At 57.3% G+C, this 23636-nt stretch overlaps 1 protein-coding gene across 2 annotated transcripts in view; it reads left to right on the top strand.

The window, feature by feature from the left end:
- Window positions 1–13935, top strand: part of MGAT5B (alpha-1,6-mannosylglycoprotein 6-beta-N-acetylglucosaminyltransferase B) — a gene marked incomplete at both ends in the record, with an annotated part of 67877 nt that extends 53942 nt beyond the window's left edge. For both annotated transcript variants that reach the window (XM_082007953.1, XM_082007952.1), the window contains 6 exons: window positions 2246–2401; window positions 3122–3268; window positions 4876–4992; window positions 11745–11819; window positions 12315–12586; window positions 13737–13935. In XM_082007953.1, the coding sequence (XP_081864079.1) occupies window positions 2246–2401; window positions 3122–3268; window positions 4876–4992; window positions 11745–11819; window positions 12315–12586; window positions 13737–13935 (966 nt within the window). The remainder of the gene's footprint in view (window positions 1–2245; window positions 2402–3121; window positions 3269–4875; window positions 4993–11744; window positions 11820–12314; window positions 12587–13736) is intronic.
- Window positions 13936–23636: the final 9701 nt, after the last annotated feature.

The following is a 23636-nucleotide window of genomic DNA, read 5'->3' as shown; positions in this document are numbered from 1 at the left end:
CCCACACTTGGGCGCATTAGTGCATCCTGGCTCAGGCCACCTCTAGGCCAGCAGACGGAGGGTAAAACCCTTCGTTGTCTTCCCCCAGCCCCAAACTGCTCTGCCAGTGAGCAAAAAGACCAACAATACCCTCCCAGCCCCCCGAAACGTCCCCCCTGCATCTCCTGTGGTGGCCAGGGGACGTGTGTACTCCCCTCTCTCTTGCCCACAGCTAGCCAGCTGATTTCCCTTCAGGGCTTAAAAAAAGGAAGCTGATTCTCACTGTCTCTTGATTTATTTCTTTTTTTTCTCCCCCCCCCCTTTGTGCACCGCCTGGGGCTGTTCCAGTTGCAGGTACTGTACCGCACCAGCCGCCGCTGGGCTTTACCTCTGCGCACCTTCTTGCAAAAGAAGAGGTTTTGCGGGGGTCAACTTTGCCTCGCCGTGGGCTCGGTCCTCCCGAGCTGCTGGGATCGATGCGGGTTGATGCAGCCGGAGGCTGTATCCCCTCCCCATGCCCACCTTTCCTGATTTAGCGGCGCTGCCCCCGCGGGGATGCCTGTGGTGGGCCAGGATCTGGCTACGCCACGCCACCTCCTCCTGTTCGTGGGTGTTTGTGGCTTTTCCGTCACCCCCCGTATCTGAGAGCAAACTTCCGCCAGCATCGACATAGCTCAGGGGCTCCCCAAAACACCACTGAAACTCACTAAATCTCATTTTTCTACCATTTCCTCACCCTTTCTTATCCAGAAGTTTCATTCGAGCTTAGTTAGGTTAATTTGGGAAGGCACTAAAGAGGGTTAAAACCTCAGAACGGACATTTTCCTCCACTCCTAGTGCTACAAATGTTTGCTCCTTTTAGCCAGAATTCACAAATAACATCAGTTTCCCCAAAACTGCATATTGGGGGTAATTTATTACAGGGTGAAGGGGCTGGGATTGGTTCTTGCTGGTGGCTGTTCCTCGAGGCCAGGCTGCCTGGGCATTGCTTCGCGTCTTGTGTAACAAAATAAGGGGGAAGAAGAGGTTTTCCTTATTCTGAGTGATTTTGAGGTCTAGGAAGGAAAAGAGCACCTCCATCTTCTAGAGCCAGGTGCTTATGTACCAGCCTCGGACCAAGCACCATCTCCAGAGCAGGATCTTTTTGACATTTAGAAACATTTGATTAAACTGACCTGCCCGTTATTTCTCGTTTCCTACCCCGATGACCGCCTCGCCTCCGGCCGTAGCAGGAGCCAAAGTTTTAATAAGCTGGAAAGGCTGTTTTCATCGGGCTGCTGCCCAACGTCCAGGGGTCGAAGCGGCTCGCGGTGCTCGGATGGAGCAGTGGAGGGGGTCTCCCATGCCAGCCCCCCCGCCCCGTGCAGGGGGCCGTGGGGCTCGGTCCCCCCGATGATGCTGGGTGATGCCAGGCGCTCCCCAGGGACTATAAGCTGTGTTTCACTCCCCAAGCCCTTTGCCTTAGGGAACCGGTATCAAAGTGATGCTGATCTGGGTGTTAGTGGCACTGTAGCCAGGATTTCACCCTGCAGCATCATCCCACCAAAAGCACTTATTTTTAGCCTTAAAGAAGTCCAGGGATACCTGTCTGAGGGCAGAGATACAGTGTTCAGAGAGGCTTTAAGGCAACATACGGAATTTTCTCAAATTCCCCATTTATACCTCCTTATTCGCTCCTGGTCGTGGCTCTTTTCCGGGCCTATTGCAGCACTGAAACAAGCTGAAAATCCAACATCCAAAGGATGGTCCCTGTGTGGTTTTTCCAAGCAAAAAAATTCTGCCATAGAGAAATTGTTAAAAGGGAAGGTTGCTTTGGAGATCAAAAGGAGGAGAGCCTCCAGAAGAAGAAAACTGATGACCCCCTTGATTTTTCCAGGTAGTAAAACAGGCTTAAACCTGAGTGAAAAAACCCTGGGGGACCTGTTTCTTGGAAGAAGAGGCCGTTAGCAAGCTCTGGTCTTTGCAAACTTCCCCCTGAATCCCCTGGAACCTTTAGTTCAGCAGCTCCAGAGTGGAAGTTGCCCGTGGAGGAGGCAGGGAAGGCAGGGGCTCGAGGTGCCGATGTTCAGGGAGCTGGATCCCGCAGCCGTCCGGGCTCGCTGGGAGCCTGGGGCGGTCCAGGATGTGTACCCAAGGGATGCGGAGGAGGGGGTGCGGGTTTGGCGTTGCTGCAGGTTGGGCTGAAGCATCGCGGGTGCTCCCCCCATAACCCGGGGGGGTCAGCCCCATCTTCTGGTGTGGTTCACACCTCCGCCTTCCTCCGCAGGGCAAGGAGAAGTTCCTGGCCATCCTCAACAAGTACATGGAGATCCACGGCACCGTTTACTACGAGACACAGCGGCCGCCCGAGGTCCCGGCGTTCGTGAAGAACCACGGGCTGCTGCCGCAGCACGAGTTTCAGCAGCTGCTGCGGAAGGCGAAGGTGGGCGAGCACCAGCTGGGGCATCCGTGGGACCCCACTCACCGTCCCCCATTAACCAGCCAGCAGCAAGGACTCAGTTGCCTTGAGAAAGAAAACCTAATTAAAGGAGGAGGCGGGGGGAGAGGCCGTTATCTGGCTCCTCCCAGGCTTGCAGACGCTATCAGCAGGGCTAATTAGCCAGGAGCCGAGCAGAGCACATCATTTCAAATCAAGATGTGTCTGATGAGTTTCTCCTTGCAGACTGTCCACAGATGGAGCACCAAGTTTCCCGATTAATTAATTTATTGCTAAGGGGGGTGGGTTTTTTTTCCTCCCCACAGCTGTGATGATAGAAACAAGGGGGATTCTCGGAGCGAGTGCACCCGGCGCCGGGCGCGTCTCGGTCACCTTCAGCCGGCGTCTGGGGGAAATGTCGATTCACCAGCCAAATAGCTTTGGCAAAGCAGTATTTCCCCATACAGGAGATAATGGTTGTAGCCACCATGGGGGCACTTGCAGCTCCTGAACACCCCGTTGCCTTGCACAAGTGGGCTGTGAGCCACGGAGCGGGGAGACTTTTTAGCACGTTTAAGCTACGGGGTGTTGAAATGCATGGAGCTGCCTTAGAGGCTTGGTGTGCAGGACCAGAGCAGTAGAGAGGGACGCTGGCGGGTTATTCGGGAGACTTTGCTATGGGGTTGGCCGCGTTCGCTCACCAGCACATGGGTTTCTCCGTTGCAGCTCTTCATTGGCTTTGGGTTCCCCTACGAGGGTCCTGCCCCACTGGAGGCGATCGCCAACGGCTGCGTCTTCCTGCAGGCGCGTTTCAACCCCCCGCACAGCTCCCTCAACCACGAGTTCTTCCGTGGGAAGCCAACGTCGAGAGAGGCGAGTCTGGCAGGAGGACAGCGGACGGGCTGGATGGAGCCACCCCTTTACACCGGGGTTCGGGCCAGCCTGGGGAAGAGCAGCTGCTAAACTGAGATTTTGGGTTTTTTTTTTTTTTTTGGTGAAATTTCCTCCAAATGCAGACGTGTGGATACCTGCAGATGGGGTGTCCTCTCCCATCCTTGCATTGTCTCCATCCGGAGCGCTTGGATGCAAAGGGGCCCTGCCACGGGCTTGGGGTTGCAAAGGAGAAAGTGGTGCAGGAGACTTCTGCAGACCACAGACCCCAGCTCCTTCCCCATCAGCACAGATCCACGCCCAGCCCGTACCCTGCTCCCACACCGAGGTGATGCTCCCCCGTTCATCTTTCCATACACCCGGAGGGACGCCGGGACCTCGGCGGTGTTGCAGGGGTACCAAATCCCTCCCAGGCTTGCCCAACACTGGGAATTCAATCTAAGTGAAGCAGGAACTCTTTAAAAGTTAAAGGGTTGAGAAAATTGCCTCTTTTATTATTAATAAAGCGGATAATGTAGTGGAACGCTCGCTCTCGCTGAGAAGGGCTTTGCTGGGGGGCTGAGCCGGCTCAGCACTGTCGCAGCCCGGCTCAGCGATGGCCATCATGGGTTTTGGGGGTAGGGCTGTCCTGTACCCCCGTGTCTGTACCAGGCCCCCCCTTAATGAGCTGCCGGTGTTAGCACCCATCCCGGGTGGGTGCTGTGGTTGTGCTTCCGCCCGGAGCCAGGAGGGCAGTGGGGGGCGAGGGCCGTGAGATGTCCTGGGGTGTTTATATAAATGCCGGAGGGGAAGGAGGTGATCAATCTGTTGGCAAAAAATGGGCAAGGACAGCGAGCTGGAGCATAAAATCCAGAGCACGCGCTGCTCTCCTCCTCCAGCCGGCAGGTTTTCAGGCCCCTCTGCAACGCTTCGTGGTGCCTCCGAAACGCCGCCGCTGCTCAGCACCCCCTCTCTGCCCCAGGGCTCTGGGCTCTGGCTGCCTTGCAAGCAGCGTGGGGCTGAAAAGGCAGCTCGGGGGCTGAAACTAAAGAGGCAGATCCCCAAAAATTGCCTGGTGAGAGGCGAGTGGCTGTGGGGTGCCGGCACCCGGGGCTGCCTGCGGCTTCGGGGCCGTGCAGCTTCCAGCACCACTTTCTCCTGGTGCCAGACTTCCCCAGCCTTCGGTGGTGATGGATTTTCTCTTTGCCTCATTTGTGGAGCTGGCAAACCTGAGAGACACGGTGCCTTCCCAGAGATTTGCTGTTTCGGTCTATTTTTGCAATTCCAGGCCCACAAGTGGTTCAGGTCGAAGTTGGGTTTTACCCGTATTACGGAGATGGAGATATTCAGGGCTGTGGAGGTGATTTCAGTGTTGATGGGGATGGGGCATCCCAGCCCAGCGGCAATTCTGGACCATCAGCCTGATGTCAGGGCACAGCTGGGTTCAGAGGAAACCACCTTTTCCCAGCCCATCTCTGTGTGCGATGGTTGAAAACCCGACATGTCTGTGCCTGAGCCTGCCGCTCCTCTCTGCCGTCACGGCTGTGAGTGGCAGACAGCAGCAGTTCTGGCAGGGACTGCCAAAACCAGCTCACGCTGCTGTGTTTTAGGTGTCCTCCCAACACCCGTACGCCGAAGACTTCATCGGAAAGCCGCATGTGTGGACTGTCGACTACAATAACTCCGAGGAGTTTGAAGCTGCTATCAAAACCATCATGAGGACCCAGGTACGGCTCGGAGGACGTATCTCCCCGCTGCTGGGTTTACAGGGACGGACAGCAGCAGCGGTTGCTGGTGCCTGGTTCTCCCTTTTGAGCATTAATTGTTTTTTCTTCCTTGCTTCCCCTTGGAAATTATTTGCACACACAAGGCAGAAATCCTCCTCTCCTGCAGCTTCAGGGAGGCTCGTGCTCTCGCCTTGCTTTGGTACCGAGTACCGTAGGTGCTTGCCCAGGGTCGTGCTGTGCCTTTGAGCGATCCCCTGGGAATGCTCCGAGCAGAGCTGGAGCGAGGGAAAGCTGAGATAAGGGAGATGAGATTTGGGACCAGGAGGTTGAGGTTGGTGGCGATGGGCAGCAGCGCTGGGACCTGGTGGGAAGCAAAGAAAAACCCAGAGAGCGTCTCCCTGCAAGTACCCCGAGAGCTACCGACCTCTGCGCCTGCCGTTCCCCCCTTTCGTTGTTCATCCTGATCGTTTGGATCGAGCAAATCGATAGGAATAGCCCCGGGAGTTGCCCTTGTGAAGGAAGCAGGGCTGTGAGGCGGGGATGCGGGGACCCCCGGGAAGGCAGCGCTGCCGTGCGCCCGCCCTGGAGACCCTCCCTCATGAATATTTACCTCCTGCCCTGTGGCAGGAGCCTTTCAAGTTGTCCAAATTATTAAAGTCAATTTTCCTGGAGGGGAGGAAAGTGCTGATCTCCGTTTTGCTTGCGATTTGCTTCGGCTGGGCTGAGCCGTCCCCCCGTGAGGACTGCGACGCGCTGTGAAACCGGGGCTCTGCGTCAGGCTGCGGGGGTCCGGGGCTCCCGGTGCTGGGCGGGATTTTGGGGGGGACAGGGGTGATGCTGGCCAGAGGGGTGTCATCCTTGCTTTTCGCTGCGTTAGAGGCTGCAGAGGTGGGTGTCTGTGACAGGCTGGGGACTTCATTCAGCTGACGTGGCTGCGCCGTCTGCCCGGGTCTCGCACGGTGTCGTAGGTGATTGCCGCAGCTCTTCACCTCGCGCTGGTTTTCCCTACGAGTTTGCAAACCCGACTTACAAAAACAGTTGTTGCTTTGCACATTCGCTCCCGTATCTCGATTAAAATGAAATTAAAAATAATTACATCCCTGCTGCTGTGCTGCCGGGCCAGCTGTCAGCGCTTGACCCGCCGTCATCTGGGCTGGGGAGACAGCCCCGAAGCGAAGGCAACGCCGTGGGCGGGCGGCCGGGAGCTGCTGGTCTCTGTTTCAGGAGAGAGAAGGAAATTTTCAGTTTTTCCAGAAAGTAGAAAGAAAATAGTGGAGCCTGGTGCTGCTGTGCTATTAAAAGAATTAATAAATAATTGGCGAATTAAGCGGGGAGGGGAAGGGCTCTGCTGGCTCCTGAGCGGCTGTGTTGCGCTGCAATCCCGACTGGATGCGCAGCAGGTCATTTAGATGCTTAATGATAATCTCTGGTTAAAAATGAAAGAAGAAAAAAGGTTTTTAGGAAAGGATTTGGCGGTGTGATGGAGGAGCCGGTGTGGGAACCCGCTGCCTCCAGCACCGTTGCTGTGCCGGTCCCTGTTTTGCCCAAAGACGAGCTCCCGCCTCGGCTTTTCCCCCGTTCCCACCGGTGTAAATGCCGTTGTGGTGCGGTCACACCACGTCCTGCCTCTTTCCCTTCCTTAACGTCCCTTCGGTCGCTGGACGGCTGGCGGAGGGCAGGGGAAGCGGGGCTGGGACGAGGGGGCCGTAACGCCGGCACGGCGTGCGGGCAGCGTCGGCAGCTGCCTGGGCGGGCGGGCGGCTGTGGCCAGCCGTGCCGGGGACGCTGCTCTCCCTTTTCCCCCCCAGCGGATAAACTCTGTCTCCCACGGACCGCGCGGCAGCTAAAGCCGCCTCTCGAAAGCCTTATTTTGGAGGGGTCTGGCTGCACCCCTCTCTGCGGGACCAGGGACCCCCACCCCGCGGTCCCCTCCCACGAAACGTCCCAACCGCTGTAATTACCCTCGAGTGCTGGGAGGTCGAAGTCCTAAATTTGCCTCAAATGAATAAAACCAGGTGCTGATCTCCCACTTGCATTGAAAACGTGCGGTCGCTCTGGAGAGAAGTTATTCCTTCCCACCAAGAAGTGCTCTGGGTTAATCCCACAACTCACCATTCTAGGTTTTTTTTTAATATATATTGTATAAATCCTCCTGAAGCAGAGCGGGGAGTGAGTGTGAATAACTTACAGCAACTTCTCTTTTTTTTTCCTTTTTTTTTCTTCTAAATAGAAAGGTCTGCTTTATTAGAGATGCTGTCAAGGCAATTAAGCCTAAAAATTGACCTACCTTACAGGTTTAAAAGCCTTAGCATGGGCTTTGGCTTCAGGAATCCCTTGGTATCCTGTCTTTAAAATACTGTTTGTTACAGCAGGAGTTGAAAACAAGGGCATCAGCAGGAGGAGCGGCAGAAAGCCGGTGGCTGGGCAGTGTGCTGTTGTGTTGCTGTTCCCAGCCAGGTACTGGAGCTCAGAGACACTATTTTTCTGACTCCTTTTTTTCCCTGAAAGGCAAAACGGGATCTTTCGTTATCAGAATATTTAACAAATTTGCCTGTGTTTCCGAATAACCACCATCAATTTATTTTTTCACTCAAAACATTTTGTTTCAATATTACTGGAATGAAATAATATGTTTTTGTTTCCCATCTGCCTGCCTTTGTTTGAAAATACCAGTTTATTGAAAGGAAGGCTCGTATCTGAAATGATGCATTTCCCTTTGCTTCACCAACCCAAACAAATTGCCAAACCTGAAACACAGCATTTTTCTCCTCCTTGATGGGTGGAAACATCGGGAATTGAAAACGGACCTGAAACAAATTCTATTTTTCTTTTTTTTTTTTTTTATTGTGTGACTGAAAAATCACTTCTCCCACAGCTTTAGTTTTGCGTCTTTCAGGCAACGCTCAGTAAAACATTTTGGGGATTCTTGTGGGAAGCTGTGAGATGTCTCCTTGGCTCTGCCTCTGCCACCGGCTTTTCCTGATGGCTGCTGGGCACCAGGACCCCCTCAAGGACTTTGGGAGCTGGTTTCGTGAACCTGGTAGTGATTCTGATACGGCCAAGCTGACAAAGGCGCTCGCTCTGGTTTAGAGCGTCGTGGCTCGGGGGGATTTGCCGGTGCTTCAGCAATATTTTAGCGTGACTTTGCGGCCGCCCCAGCCTGCCGTGGCTCTCTGGGCCAGTCGCCGCCAGCGTGGCTGTACAACCACCTTTATATCGCAACCACATCTGAGTTATATCGCGGACGTGCCACCCTGGCACCTACAGCCCTGCCCCGGCTCCCGCCGGGCTGGCAGAGCTGCCTCCGGCGCGTTCGGAGCTGGCAGGGCTGGTGAGCTGGAGGTGCCGCCAGCGTCCTTTGCCAGCCTAGATTTGCTTGAAAGAAACTCCGTCCTGCTGGAGGGAGACCTGAACCGTGGCTTGGGTTTGCAATTTGGGTGTTTTCCCCCAAGAAAAGCCCTTGTGCTCCCCTCCCTCATCCCTTTGGAGGTGGCACCCGCTCCTGGTCACCCTGCAACTGCTGGGGAGGGTTTTTGGCAAGCCGTGCCTCTGCCACTCATCCCCCCTTGGAGCAGTTTTGGGTTTCCCCAACGCCTCGCATCCCTGACCTGTTTATAAGGAAAACTGAAATGATGGAAGCACCGAACCCCTCTACCCCAGAGATCAAGTCCCAGCTCAGTCGCACGAGGCCAAGGGACAAATTGCGTCCCCCGGGAAAGGTGATGCTTGTCCCGGTGATGGATTGCGGCCGTTAGCCAGGGGTTAGAGGCTGGAGAAGGAGAGAGGTTTGCAGGCACCGTCATTTTCTCGGCCTTCAGCTTTTTCCATTGTCAAAAATAGTCCTGGCACAAGCAATTTAATAGACCCAATATTCTGGTGTAGCGAAGGGAGAAGGCTTCATTATATTAAAGTCAAACGTACAGGAATGTAATGGAAAATTATACATTCCAGTCTATGCTTGAAAGAGTGGCGTATTAAACATCGCAGCGAAAATAGCTGGTTAAAGTGTTCCCAGCCTGCTGTTACGTGCCGGCAGAGAATTGCATTATTTTTCTACTTATTTGTCTGATGACGTTTGGATTTCTTTTTTTTTTTTTCCTTTCTTTTCCTTTTGAGTGAGGGAGACTTATTGCTCTCTTCAGCTCTGGGATTCCTGCCCGACACTATAAAACCAGGGCTCTTGCAGCAGGATCCCCGTGGGGCACCAGTAACTCCCCATTTGGCTGATGGAGCACCCTGGGGCGGGAGAGCTCTGGCCCTGTGTTCCCCACCGATGCCTGGGGCGAAGGGTGGCAAAGTCCATCGTCCCCGCGCCCGCCGCTCCCTCCCGTGGCATCCCACGCGGTGGTCCCCGCCTCGGAGCCCCCCTCCTCCTCCCTGCCACGTCTCCGGGGGGAGCCTGAGCGCCCGGCGCGGGGAGCGGCATTAACGCCGTGGCTGTCGAGAGGAGGCCAAGCCTGTCGGATTTTAATTAAACAATTATCTTCCTGAAATTAGCATGTTCATCAGTCCTGGGCACACGAGCTGAATCCCAACGAGACCGGGAGAGGGGAGCAGGGGGGAGCAAGCGCCTTTGGGGGAGCCCCCGGGGGAGAGAGGGGCACATGGGGGTGTCGGAGCTCCGGCCGCAGCCTCCCGGCGCCCGTGGACCTGCCAGGGCTCCCGGGAGCCCGCGGGCAGGTGGGATTGCGGCCGGAGCATCACCTCCGGCTCCGCGTGCAGGCGCGGGGAGCTTTTCTGCCTCCGCCCCGCTGCGGATGTGCTGCGTCCGGCGGCGTTTTGGGGGAAAGAGGCTGGTTTACAGAATTACGTCTGCACCACGCCTGGCGTAACGGGGCCCTGGGAAAAGCCCCTCGGCATCGCGGCCGTGCAAGCAGCGGCAAGATGAGACTGAGCGTCGGTGGTGCCGAGCGAGGGGAGGTTTGTCCCCCCTGAATAGGTGCCAGGCAGCGCCCGGCACCCGGCGTGGCGACCGAGACAGGCGCAGTTTTGCTTTGCGGAGGGCCGTGCCCTGGTTAACTGAGCGCCCGTCGGCGGCTCGGAGCAGGATCGATGCCTGTCATCGTGTCAGCCCTAATTACACGTCTGTAATTAGAGGGAGCAGCTGTGATTTCCAGCCTGGCTGAGATCTCAGGTGGGGGATATTTATGGCAGGGAGATGCTCAGAGGATCTTCCAGGCAGGCTGAGCCTTTGAGCTTGGGTTTGACAGGTACTTCAAAAGGAGTTAGCTATTTTGGAGGTGCAGAGCTCAGAAAATGGAAGAAACAGTGTTTTCCGGGTGAATTATCTTTGGGGTGTTTTTCCTTATAATCCTTCTTTTGCATGAAACTCTGCAGAGATGCACATGGGAAAGGGGGGGCCCAGGACCAGCCCCTTCCATGCACCGATGCCCTGCGGCTCATCTAACATCTCCCTGGAAAAATAAGGGAGTGCAGAAAAACCCGTCTTCCCAGGGCAGAAAGTTCCTGAAAAAATAATTTGTTCTGGAGGAAAGGGGTGCATTAGTGACGCAGCGCTCGTGGCAATGCTCTTCCCGTGGGGGAAACCACCGCTGACCCCGGGGCAGCGGCCACACGCCCGCCCCGCTGGAGGACGGCGAGCCCGGCTGCCTGCTTCTGCCTGCTTCTGCCTGCTTCTGCCTGCTCACCCCGGACCCGGTGCCGCTGCCGGGCCGGGGCCATGCTCATTTGGGGGATGCTGCGGAGGAGGGGGTTTCCCAACGCCAGGACCCCAGGGCAGCTCTTGGGGCCAGGAGATGCGACGGGAGGTGAGCGCAGGCAGAAGTCTCCCGAAGACCGGCAGTGTTTCGTAACTCACGCTAAAAATACACCCATGGTTTAAGCGCTGCCGGCTCTGTATAAACAGCAGGTATCAACGGGCGAGCGCAGCGACAGCGCCGGCATCAACGTTTGCTCCATCCCGGTGTGCAGCCGGCTGCTGCCTCCCTGCCCTGTCCCAGCCTGTGCCGGCGGCAGCGCGGGGCACCGAGCCTGGGAGGCTGGGGGAAACGCCGGCTCCCAGCCCACCGCAGCCATCCCTCCGCGCTGGGCAGCAAATCCGCGGAGAAGTGGCAGTGGGAAGAGGGAGATTTTTGTTTTCCTGTACTGTGCACAGCCAGTCCCAGCCCCGGGCTTTTCACCGGCCGCTTTGGTGGGTCGTCGTGCCGGGACAGTGAAGCCCAGACCATGCTCTTCCTCTCCGGAGCAGGCAGAGCGGTGCTGAGGTCGGAGCACACGGGAGCAGAGGAAGAGGGGATGCTAGACCAGACCCAGGGCACCGCCGGAGTGCTCTTGCTCTGGATTAGTTTGGTGTCTTGACCAGTCTTAACTCCCCCCCCGCCCCGTATTTTAAAATTACCCCCCTCTCCTTGCCCGCAGCTGTGGAGTGTTTCTTGGGCTGAAACGGTTCATACTTTAATTGGAAGTGGCCTATTGCGTGAAAACTGATTTTATTTTATAACTTACCAAAAATGAAGAAAAGTGAGACTAAAATGGAACAGGGTGACTTCATTTTCACCAGCACATGGGCTGAACCCAAATGAATCCTTCATCCTCTTTTTCCCAAGTGCTTTGTGGCTTGTGAAGTTTTTCCAGTCGTAGTTCTCTGCCCTGCTTGCTTTGGTGGACAGAGACGCGCCGTGGGCTCCAGCGGGTGGGGAGAGCCGTGCCCAGGGCTGTGCTGTCCCCAGGCCCCGGGGAAGGACAAGGCTGTCCTCGCTTGCTGCCTGCGCTCTGCTCTTCCCCCTTCACAGGTGGACCCTTACCTGCCTTACGAGTACACCTGCGAGGGGATGCTGGAGCGGATCCACGCCTACATTCAGCACCAGGTTGGGGAGCATCCCTGTTCTCCTGAGCGACCATCCCTGTCCTCCCTGGGGGAGCATCCCTGTTCTCCCACGGGTCCGTCCCCCTTTCCCTGGGCACGCAACCGCTGACCCAATGCAGCCCCCCCGACAAGAGACCCCGAGTCCCAGCCCTGTGCAGCCGGTGGCCTAATCGCAGAGAGCCCCGGGAGATGGGGGCTGGGGGGATTTGTTATGAACCGAAGATGCCGGCGCGTTGGGGAGGGTGGCGGGGTGGGGGGGGGCTGGGTCGAGGCCTTTCTGCTGCAGAGAGTGAGGCAGCACTGGGAGAAGAAGCGGTGGCTGGTGCCTTCGTCTCCCACAGCAGGAGATGCCATCCATGCGTGCAGGTGACTTCAACCTGAGGAGCAAATTCGTCAGCCCAAGTGTCCTCCTGTCCCACCAGCAGCCTCCCTTCCCCATCTCCAATGTCTTGCCCTGTCCCTCCAGGCACTGACCTGTTGTCTTCTCTCCCACTAGGATTTCTGCACCAGGTCATCTCCTCTGCCTCCCAAGGCCAAGAGTCCTGCTATGCAAAGCCCTCTGAGCCCGCTGGCCCTGTCCCCCAACGCCACTCACCTGGTGTGGTCACCCAGCGCCAGCCGGGACCCCCGCGCCTGGCCCCCAGTGGACTCGCTGCAGGTGTGGGTGTCGGAGACCCGGCACGCCTGCACCGAGACGTGCCGGCAGCACGGGCTGGTCTGCGAGCCCACCTTCTTCAGGTTCCTCAACAGGAAGGAGGTTTTTCTCCAGTGAGTTGTGATCTTCTCAGCCAGCTGGTGGTGGGTGGGAGCCATCAGCCAGATGATGGTCCTCCTGCTCCCCCCATCCCCAGCACCCATTTTCCTCACGTCCTCCCTCCCGAAACGCCATCGAGGTGCCTTCATGCCCCAAGGCGATGTAGGCAGGGCGCTGCCTGCAAAGCAGCCTGTTGCTTGTGTGTGTTGGCCTTGACCAGCTTCACGTTTCAGAAGGCAACGATAGCCTTTGCAGGCATGTTTCCGCCTCTCCTACCCTGTTCCTCTCCGCCTCCTCCATGCTCTCTCCCTTGCTCTCTTTTTTTAATGCCTTTCTCTATAAAACTGCATTTTGAACACACAACAGTGAAGTTTTAATAGGGTATAAATCTGCCACCGGGCTCCGCGCTGCTCTGCGGGCAGTTAAAATGTGAGCATTACCATTGCTGTCACGCCGGTCAGGCAGGCGCTGCGAGTCCCGCTGCCATTTCTATGTGATAAATTAGAGCTGGCGCTTGGATTTTACTCTCCACCCTCCATGTCCACTTCCAGACCTTAAAACGAGCCGGCTCAGGGACTCACCGGTTGCGAGGGCGATGCCAGCACCGCTGCCCCATCTGCAGACGCGGGCACGGGGAGGAGGAGGGTGACGCGAAGGTCTGCACCGGGCATTTCTGCTGCTCCTTGGGGCGTTTGCTGATGCCCACCCCTGTTTTGCTGGCCAGTCCTGGCTAGCAGGGGACACATGGGCATCCACTGAACTCGTGTGCCCTTCCAGGGGACATGAGCTGCTTTGAGAGGTGCCCATGGAGAGTGGACAGACCTCTTGGTCAAGGGGAGATATAGAAGATTTGGGTGGATTTTTGCAGGCGATTTCCTGAGCCACCCATGGCCCACGCAAGGGTTGGGGTGGTCTCTGGGCTGCAGGATTGAGTTGCAAGGGTCACCCTTTCCTGCGTGGTGTGTTGGGCTGGTGACAAGCGTTCACCTCTAGCCAAGGGCTGCCAAACGTCGCGCTTATGGTTCATGGTGCAAACCAGCAAAGATCTGCCCAACGCTTAGCGAAGGAACCTCCCAGGAAGGACAGAGCAGCATCAAAAAGCCTTCCGTGAAACCCCAGGCAGCCTCCCCACCCGAACCGACCCACTTTTGTCTTTGCTCCCAGGCTCAGCATCACCTGCGACAGCACCGAGTACGAGATGAACCATCTCTACCCGGCGGTGGCCGAGAACGTCCACGAGTGCTACCTTCAGAAGGAGCCGCTGCTCTTCAGCTGTGCAGGCTACAACACCAAGTACCGGCGCCTCTGCCCCTGCCGCGACTACCGCAAAGGACAAGTGGCTCTGTGCAAGGACTGCTTGTGACTTGGTGTGTGTCCTCCCCGTGTTTGTGACACACAACATGCAACGAGTGGCTTTTTCTCAAAGCTTCTGCAATAGCCGAGGGAGGTGGGACAGGTCCCTCCTGTGTCAGACTCTGGGGGTTATTTCATCCCCCAGTCAACTGTGAATGACCATGTCCTCACCTTTGGTTTCATTTTCTTCTCGAGGAGCATCGTCCGACCGCATCCGAACCCACCTGGACCTGGTGGCGCTGGGACAGGGTGGTGGGGAAAGGGGGGACTGGAGACACCCTTCCCCTCCTCTGGCAATGGGACAAGCCATCAGCAGACTGCAGTTTCAGGGTCTTCATCCTCTTTCAAGCATCCTAGGTTGTTTTATTTATTGATTTTATTTTTTTTTTAACCTTCCCCCTGACAAGTGGTAAATTAAAGGGGAAGCAACATCCAGCCCTTCTGTGGGAGTTATTGGGCAGAGCTGTGTTGGGGGGCACAGGGGGGGCTGCCAGCGCCCACCTTGGCTGTGGAGCTGGGGGAGGACGAAGCCCAAGGACAGCAGCTGTGTTGGATGGACACAGCGGGGTCTGCACCCAGGGTGCCCCCAGGGCTGGGTGGCCCCCAGGCTGTCCCCGGGAGGCGAGAGGCAGGACGGGGCCGGGGAGGGCTCCCAGGAAGGATGCTGGTCCTGAGGCAGTGCTCCTGGCAGGGCAGAGATGCCCGAAGCGAGTCCCCCCCAGACCCCGGGCTGCTCTCTGTCCCACTGGGCCGTGCACGGAGCTGTACGTCCCTCCAGGGACCGAGGCATCGCGGGCGGTGGCGGGGGCACGGGGGCTGCTCGTGGGAAGGACAAGGTGCTGCAGCAGCCGAAGGGGGTTGCTGGCGGGCACAGAGCGAGGCCGGGGGAGCGGGGGCAACTCAGCGGCTGCGAAACCAGCTTCGCGTCTCTGCGTGCCCCAGATGTTGCAGCCGCGGGAGCTCCAAGCACCCGTCTTCCACGCGCTGTCTTCACTTCTTTAACTTTCCTTCATGCCATTCATCTCACTTTAGGGGAGTTTTCAGTGCTGACGGTATTTCACCGCCCGGCACATCCCCTTGCTGGGTTAGCGCTGGCTGGGGTGAACGGGGTTGTTTTTGTAGGGTTGCTCACTGGAGCAAGGCTGCGAGCGTGTTGCTGTCAGGTTGGTGCTGGGCCCCCCCGTTGCTGAGGAGCAACTCAGAAGACACTCAATGGTGAGACTCCTGCATCCCGTAAAAAGCGTGGCTGGAATGTTACAGGCTGGAAAATCCCTCGCAGCCCTTCCCTGCACAGAAGAGCTCCCTGCCCCAGTGAGCGAGGCTGGTGGGCTGGCAGCCTGTCCTGGCAGTGTCACCATGGGACCCCAGGCCCTGGCAGGCTCGAGGTGACCGACGGGGAGCGGTGGGTGGCAGGATGAGTGCGTGAGGTCTCCCCCACCACCCAGCCGCTTGCTGGAGCTGTGCTACGCGACCCCAGCACCTCCAGCCCGTCCTTCCCACGGCTCGGGGGCTCGCAGCTGGGTGTTGGGAGAAAATCCTACTCCTTCAGCTGTGCAACAGCATCAGGCAGACCCCAGCTGCCCCCCAAACCCCCCCAACCGTCTCCCCACTCCGGCCCCGGCAAGGGGGATGCCACACAGTGCTTGTGTGCTCCGGGCACCCCTTCGGCCGAGCCTGCGAGCCCACCGCGGCGAGACCGGCTTCACCCCGTGCTGGATGAGGCAGGAGCTGGAGACGCTGCCATTATCTCAGAGCAATTTGTCATCTTCAGCGCAAAATTGCGTAGGCAGCCTCCATCCCACCTGCGACGCCAGACAAGGGGAAGGATTGATTAAGTAATTTTTGTGTCTTGCAGCCAGCGTGCGTATAAATAAAAGCAACGCAAACCTCTCTTTGCGGAGCTGAACAGCAATACCTCGTGCCTTTCTGCGGCACCTTTCGTTTTGGTCTCAAAGCATTGCCCGGCAAAGGCTCCCGCGCCGCTCGCCCCGGCTGCTGCTGGCGCTGGGTGGGCAGGAGCCGGCCCAGGAGAGGCACGTGGGATTCGCGAGCACAAACCGCCAGTGATTCACTTCCCAGGGTTGTAAGGACCAAATAAAACCTGGTTTTACAGGGGATCTAAGCCAGCTTGAAAGACCGAGAGGCTCGGGATGCCGCTGGCGGCAGGGCTCGTTGCACACCGGTTTCCCGGGCAGCTTTCTCTGCCGGTTCTGCTCAGCTGCTGTTAAAACAGCCTTCACCTTTCGGCAGCCCGGCGCCTGCCTCCCGCTGCAGAGAGTCCCGATTATCCCCTGGCAGGAGCATTTTTCTCCAGGCTGAAATCAAAGGCGGCTGGCTCACCTTCGCCGCTGTCACGGGAAATAATGATCTGTCTGGAATCTTGTTGGATCTCGAGCCGGCTTGTAAATTTGGGTGATGGGGCTGAGTAACGCTCGGGTATTACCTGTCATGTCTCTGCCCCATCAGCTGGCACCGAGTCCTGCTCTCGGTGCTGCCCCGAGGGAGGATACTGCCCAGGGAAAAGCCTCTCTTTTTGGTCCGTTGGTGATTGCACATCGCTCGTGGATGCTGGATGTAACGGGGACCGGCGCGTGGGTGCTTGGGGCAGCCCCTCCTGCCTCGCCCCGCGGGGAGCCCCTGCTGCTGGGAGCAGGGGGATGCCCTGCTCTGTAAAATCCCGCGTAGGAGCAAGGTGGGGGCTTGGCTGGTTCGCTAACGCCGGCGCTGGGTATTAACCGTGGCTTCGGGTGCAGAATTGGCACCGAAGGGTTTGTTACGTGGGGGTGCGTGTGCCAGGGCTGTGGGCGGCTCGGGGTGTATCGGCTCCTGCAGCGCTGCTGGTCCCGGGCACCCCGACACGGAGGCAGCAGCAAGGGATGGAGCTGCTGGACCGGCAGCAGCTCCCGGAGGAGCTGGTGTGAAAGAGAAGGGGCTTTGTCACCTGGAGATGCTTTTTCTCTGCCTGTTTCTGGCCCCAGCTGTGCCTGAGCGATCACTGGAGCGTCCTGCCGCCTTCCCGAGCTCTTGCCTGAGCAGGTCTCCTCGGCCAGCACACATTTCCATCTGGAAGGGAGATCGGAGGATGATACAGACATTAAGTTCACATTTTATTAAGTAGAAGCATGGAAGAGATTTAAAGGGAAGATGAAGCGCTGCCATATGAAAGAGATTCTAATTACCACAGCTAATTACCAAGAATAAATCGCCGGTTGGGAGGAGGAAGAGAAGGCGAAACAGTGTCAAGAAGATGAATAAAATCACACAACTAAATATCAAATGAGGAGCTGTCAGCTACATGGACAGGCCAGTTTATTTAACAACTGGAGCGCGTGTGGGGGGAGCCCCTGAGGTCTGCTCAGGGGGGACACGGGCCTGTTCATGGCATCTCTGGTGGCATCGCAGTGGGCAGAGCCTCCTGGAAGGTTTTTTTTTTAACCTGTTTTCCTCTTCTGGCAGCTGTGAAACCAGGACAGGCGTGTCGAAAGAATGATATTGTTCTGGAAATCCATTTTCTGTACCTAGAAATGGAGCCAGGGGTGATATTTGTTCCTCTTTGAGCCTCTCTCTTCTCGGGAATTGCACTGAGAACTAACTTTCTGGAGGTTTTTTCCCCTCTGTTTTTAATGTTGATGGCATCAAAACCTTCCCTTGCCAGTGCAGCTGGGGCAGCGGGGGGTCTGGCGAGAGGGCGGGGGTCCCTGCCCCGGCGTCCCCTCGCGGCATCCCGCTCCCCGCACCAGCACCTTCCCCTGCAGAGGCTCCCGGAGCAGCACTCCGGGCTGTAAATCCCAGCCGGAGGGAGGTAATCGGGCTGCTCCGCTCTTATCTGGGGTTTTATTAGGAAATCGTTAAGCGGCTTTTCGCTCCCGCTCCCCTGCTTATCAGCAGCCGGGTAAAATGGCAAATTGCATCCATGATGTGGACAGTCCAGGCAAGAGAAACCCATTTATTTCCCCTAACGGGTTTATCGCTAGATCAAGGAGCTGCTGAAGATGTAAGCACCGGTGGTTATTTCCCCAGGTGATGGATCTAGCTGCCACACAGCCTCCGGTAACCAAAGCACGCCGCCTGACAGGGATGTCTAATGGACCCGTGGTCGGGACTACTGGCTCATGTATTTCAAGGTCTTGCTTTAATTGAGTCCCGTCTCCTCGGTGTCACGCTTTTTTTCTTTTCTTTTTTTTTTTTATTATTTTTTTTACCCCCCTTTAGAAAGACTTCCCAAAGTAAACAAATGCATTTAATCTCCTGTCCCCTTCCCTCATCTCTCCCTCCCTTTGGCAAAGCCAGAGCCATAAAGGAAGTTAACAGATTGAAAGTCTGTCCTCAGACTTATTGAGTGAAAAGAGCACTGAAATATTTTGCCTTTTTTCTTTTTTTTCTCTTTTTTTTTTTCTTTCTTTTTCTTTTTTCTTCTTTCTTTTTCTTTTTTTCCACTAGAAAGGACTCGGAGGGGGGGTAAAACCCCCTTTCAAAGCTGTGGGGCTGAGTGTTCCCTTTCTTATCAGCTCAAGCAGTGATGCCCAGTGACACTCATTGTGGCTCGTTAGCGGAAAGCCGTTAAAAATCCCGATCGATATTTTCTCGGGAGAGATAGGCCCCATTCAGTATTATTCCCCAGGCAGGCAGAGAAATACCAACACCCCATCCACAAAGCAGAGCAGAACCGCTGAGGATGCAGCTTCCCCTGCCAGCACCCACGGGGGGCGCGGGATGTCCCCCAGCCCAGGCAGCGTGGGAGCCGAGCCAGGATCCGGCCCTCGGCATCCAGGTCTTCTGGAAAGGAGGGAAAACTAAAGGTTGGGAGGATGGAGAGAGGGGGGAGTGTTTGAGGGGGGTGGGTTCGGTGCCTCTGTGGGGCTGGGCCCCCAGCCAGGGCTCCTGGTTGCAGGTGGAGGGCAAAATTACATGAATAATGTGGCCATTCCCAAAACCGCGCTGCTGGCTTTGGAAAGCCGGGAGGAAAGGGGCTGGCAGGGTGCGCAGCCCCTCTCCTCGCCGTCTCTCGAAGGGCTCCCACTGCCCCTCGCCCTTTGGAACCCAGCTCCCAGTACGGACCAGTCAGAAACAGGACAGAGGTTTGCTTTTAGTTTTAGAGCAAGCTACCAGATCTATCAGCTTTTCTACAAATACAAACCAGAAATCAGGAAATAACGATCTGCCCTAATTTAGTTCCTTTCATCTAGAGATTCAAAGCATCTGACAGCATCTCGGAGAAATAAAGACAGACTTTGCAACCTGCCAGGAAATGCAGCTGGTTCAGGGGTGTGCGTGCAACTTTTGCTGAAGGTTGCGTTGCAACCCCTCACTCGCCAGCCCCAACTCCTTCCTAAATTACCCCAATTTCATGGCACTGAGACTGGGACCCGGCAAGTCAGCATGGGAACGGGTGATGTTCCTGCAGCTTGACGCGGTGCACAGCTGGCTCAGTGCCGCCGAGCGTGGAGGATTGTTTATTTAATCAATTAATTGAATTAATTAATTTTCAGGAGACTGTTGAGAAAAGTACTAGGCAGCGCCAGCAGCTCTGCCGGCTGCCTCGCTGCCTGCAGCGGTGGGAGCAGGGGCATGATCCGTACACGTGGCTCGGGGGAGCGAGGGGAGCCCAGCCGCGCAGCGCTGGGGCAGACGTGAATCACAGACTCACGGAATGGTTTGGGCTGGAAGGGGCCGTTAAAGGCCATCTCGTCCAACCCCTGCCATGAGCAGGGGCATCTGCAACCAGAGCAGGTCACTCAGAGCCCCGTCCAACCTGAGCTGGGACGTTCCCAGGGATGGGGCATCCACCACCTCTCTGGGCAACCTGGGCCAGGGTTTCACCACCCTCATGGTGAAAAATGTCTTCCTTAGATCTAGTCTACATCCACCTCCTTGTAGTTTAAACCCGTTACCCCTTGTCCTATCACTACAGGCCCCACTGAACAGTCTGTCCCCATCTCTCTCCTCAGCCCCTCTCAGCCCTGGCAGCTGCAGGAAGGTCTCCCCGGAGCCTCCTCTGCTCCAGGCTGAGCCCCCCAGCTCTCCCAGCCTGTCCTCCCAGCAGAGCTGTTCCGGCCCTCAGAGCATTGCTGGGGCCTCCTCTGGACCTTCTCCAGCAGGTCTTTCCAGTCTTTCCTGCACAGTCATTGCACCTGGGGACAGTGCAGTCCGCACTTTTCCAGCAACACGCTTCCTTCAGGGAAAGGTCCATCCAGCTGCGCTGGCTACTGCACAGAGCCCGGGCACCCGAACCACTGCCTGTCCCCTTGCCTGGCATTGCCAATCCCACGCCGTTGCTGCCCGCTGAGCCCCCTCTGTGTGCTTTGTCCCGCACCCTTTGCTCTCACCGAGTCTGGCACGCCGGGATTTCCTTGCACGGTTTGCCCTGAGAAGTAGGGAAGATGTTGCTCCAAGGATCCTTCTGTGAGGATCCTCCATCACCGGCCCCTCAGTGCATCAGCTCCGACGCAGCTGCAAGGAAGATGTTCCTCGGCCACCGCTGGCCCCAGGCTCTTGCCACATACCTGTCCCTCTGCAAAGGCTTGTTCAGGTTTGGCGTTGAGGTTTGAGGCACCTTGGTCCCTGTCCCCAAATCTTGCCAGCTCTCCATCTAGGTCAAATGAAGAGCAGCTAAAGTGGAGCCCGGCTGGCTGTCGCCAGCGGTGGCTGTGCCACAGCGTCACACGGTAGCCACCAGCCCTCTGCCCTTCCAGCTGTGGCCAGATGTGGAAAGGCAGGGACTGGATTTGGGAGCAAGAAGTTCATAAAAGAAGTCTGGGAGGCAACGGATTTCCCCATTTAATTAACTCAACAAATTAATCCCAATTAGAAGCTGTAATTAGGATCAGAGCGGTTAATCATCTTTCCCCCCCCAAGCAACAGCTGCACTATCTGCCTTAACTTTGTTATAAAAGCAGAGGACGCAGAGTTACGTGTCCCCGACACCAGCGCTCGCACCGCGGCTGCCCGGACACCCCGGTGGGGACTGGGTCAGGTCTGGTCCCCTCAAGGTGCAGCTCCCAGGATGGGGGACAGGCGGGGGGACAGCACCGTGTGACCCCCCTGCGGCTGCCAGGGTGTGATGCGCTGGATTGCATCGTCGCCGCTTTTCCGAGAACCTTGCGAATTTGGCCGTTTGTGCTCCTCTTTGAGCAGTTTCCTACCAGAAAACTAAACTGTGGGGAGATTTAATTGACCTTTTTTGTCCTTCTCCAGTGCTGTTTTATGCTAAAAAGAGCCTGTATGAAAACATCTGCTTGCTCTTCTTTTTCTGAGCACGTTAATTAAGCAGCGTCCTCCCATGACGGGTTGGTCTCAGCGGGAATACAGAGCAGTCCTTTCCTCCCACGCCGCTCCTCATTGCACTGGTTGTCCCACGGGTGCCAGTGGGCTCTGGACCCCTCAGAGTCCCAGCGGCCGCTCAGGGCTGAGCCCAGCCGCAGCTCCAAACCCACCCTGCTTCCACCCGCCGCTCCCTAAAGCCCACCCAGCCAACCCCCAACTCCCCTTCTCTGCCCCCTCTCCTGCTCGTGGGAGCTCCCACGGGAGCATCGCGGCTCGGCTTTGCTATTTCCATGGGGAATTTGCTTTTGGGGCCGCAGGGTGAGAATTGTGCCCAGCAGCCACAACCCCCTCGCCTGCCTCCTGCCCCGGCACTGGGAAAGGTGCTGCTGGTGCCAGTTTGGCTTCGGGTCCGTTCCTGCCCTCCTGAGGACCAGCTGTGGGGCTGCAAGGGGAACTCCTGGGGAGACTTCACCCCCAGGGCTGGATCACAGCATGATCCCAAAGGAAATGTTGGGTGCCCGTTGTCCAGGATGCATCAAAACAGTTGGGCAAAGCTCTACTAAATGCCCCAGAGCGGACAAACTCGCTGCAGCAGTCCCCAGAATCATTGCCGCCCGTACTTAGCCGCACAGGAAATATAGGATTATGCTCCTTATATTTGGCTCAGGCTTAGCCGAAGCCGCAGAGGAATTGGCACCGCAGATCTCGGGGGCTGCCCTCAGTGGAAGCGTGCTCCGCCGCAGGGGAAGGGCGACGCGGTTTGCGTCCTCCTCCGGCCGCCCCACGCGCCGCCGGCGCCTTCGCAGCTCCCCGCCTCCAGCCCCTGCCATCGCCCGCGAGGGGCTCGGTCCGGTTTTGTGGGGGCTGTTTGGGTTGGGTGTTTTTGTTACAAGTGTCTTTGAAGGGGAAAATAAAAACTCGAGGACCCCGGTGTTATTTTTAGCCCCGTATCGGTGACTAGGTTGAAATCCTCAACAGGACCGTAAAATAAAATTAATCTGCATCTGCCATACGTCATTTTTACAAAGCTTGTCTCCTTCTCCTACCAGAGGGATGGTTTACAGCCCTGTGCTTATTTCGGTTTGGGAGAGCACATATTACCTGCCAGCTGGCCCCAGCTCCAACAGACAGCAGTGGGAAGCCCTCAGGTATGGGGATGAGGTGCGGGGGCAGAAGGAAGAAAAATTGATGTTGCCTCTCGTCGCATTTGCAGCAAGCTTGTGCCCCATCCGGCTGCTCAGGTACCCGGGCGGATGCTGTCTGCGCAGGCGTAGCGAGCTGCACTGGTTGTACTGGTTTGCTTGCAGGGCAGAGCTGCTGGAGGGATCTGGGGGATGTTCTCCAGTGGGGGGGAGCTGCTGCAGGGACCCCTGAGCAATGCCCCACCACCCCGGATGGAGAGAGAGAAGGCTTATTGCCATGGAGACTGATGAGACAGTTGAAAATTGGCTGCCATGGAAACCAGTTTGGGAGTCTGTGGGGCCATCCCGCCCGGGCTGGTCCCTGGGTGGTGGGGACGGTTGCTGGTCCATGTGGCATGGGATGGCTGGGACGGTCAGATGCTCCAGAGCAGGGCTGAGCCCCCGCTGCATCCCCCAAAACCAGTTACCAGGGGGCCAAACTGGAGTAATGCAGCCCCAAACTGGGGAACTGAGCAGCCCAAACTGGAGTGGTGCGGGCTGGTGGGGAAAGAGCTGATGGGTATTTCTGGGCTCTCGGCCACACAACCTGCCAACACTCCGGACTCCGAAACGTGCAGAAGCACAACCATTAAAGCGGCGGTGGGTGGCAACGTGGCACAAGCCCCATCTCCCAAGAGGAAACGCACGGAGGCCGGGAGGGAAGAACAGGACTGGGATGAGGGGTGGTGGGAGCAGCGGGAGGGTCGGGGGATGCTCTGGGCTTGGCCAGCGGTGAGGTGATGTGAATAGCGCTGAACAGCTCTTCCTCCCCACCCAGGACCAATAAAGCATCCCCTGTCCGGGTTTTGTGTTTGGTTTTGCTTCCTAAAAGAGGACTTTGGGAAAACGAGGGAGGCCCCGTCATCCCTGGGCTGAGCTTCTCCTTTGCAAGAGGGAGGTGTCCTCAGTGGGGACCGAGGTGGCTTTTGTCACCCTTCCCACAGGCCGTGCTCACTGTGCCACGCAGAGTCTTTTAAACCCCCGGGGACGCCTCCGTGCCCTTCCAGGCGTGCTCCTGGCGCAGACCGGGCCGGCACGCGTGGGCTGGCGGGGTCTGAGGGTCACCTCCCCGACGCCCGCGGCGGGGGAGACGTCTCCCACCGTGTCCCGTCCCCGGCAGCTGGCAGCGGGATCCTGTGCGCGCGGGTGACCAGCACCTCCTGGTAATTCTCCAACCCGACGCCCGCTCGCCCTTCGCCAGCATCGCCAGCCATTTACCGCCTGCCGCGGAGCTGCCCGGCCGGACGCCGCGCTCCCCCCACGCCCC

This window comes from Phaethon aethereus (genome assembly GCF_964289735.1).
Source record: "Phaethon aethereus genome assembly, chromosome: 18".
In the NCBI taxonomy this organism is placed as follows: domain Eukaryota; kingdom Metazoa; phylum Chordata; class Aves; order Phaethontiformes; family Phaethontidae; genus Phaethon; species Phaethon aethereus.
Note: the sequence above shows the minus strand (reverse complement) of the source record. Positions and strands in the feature narration are given on the sequence as shown.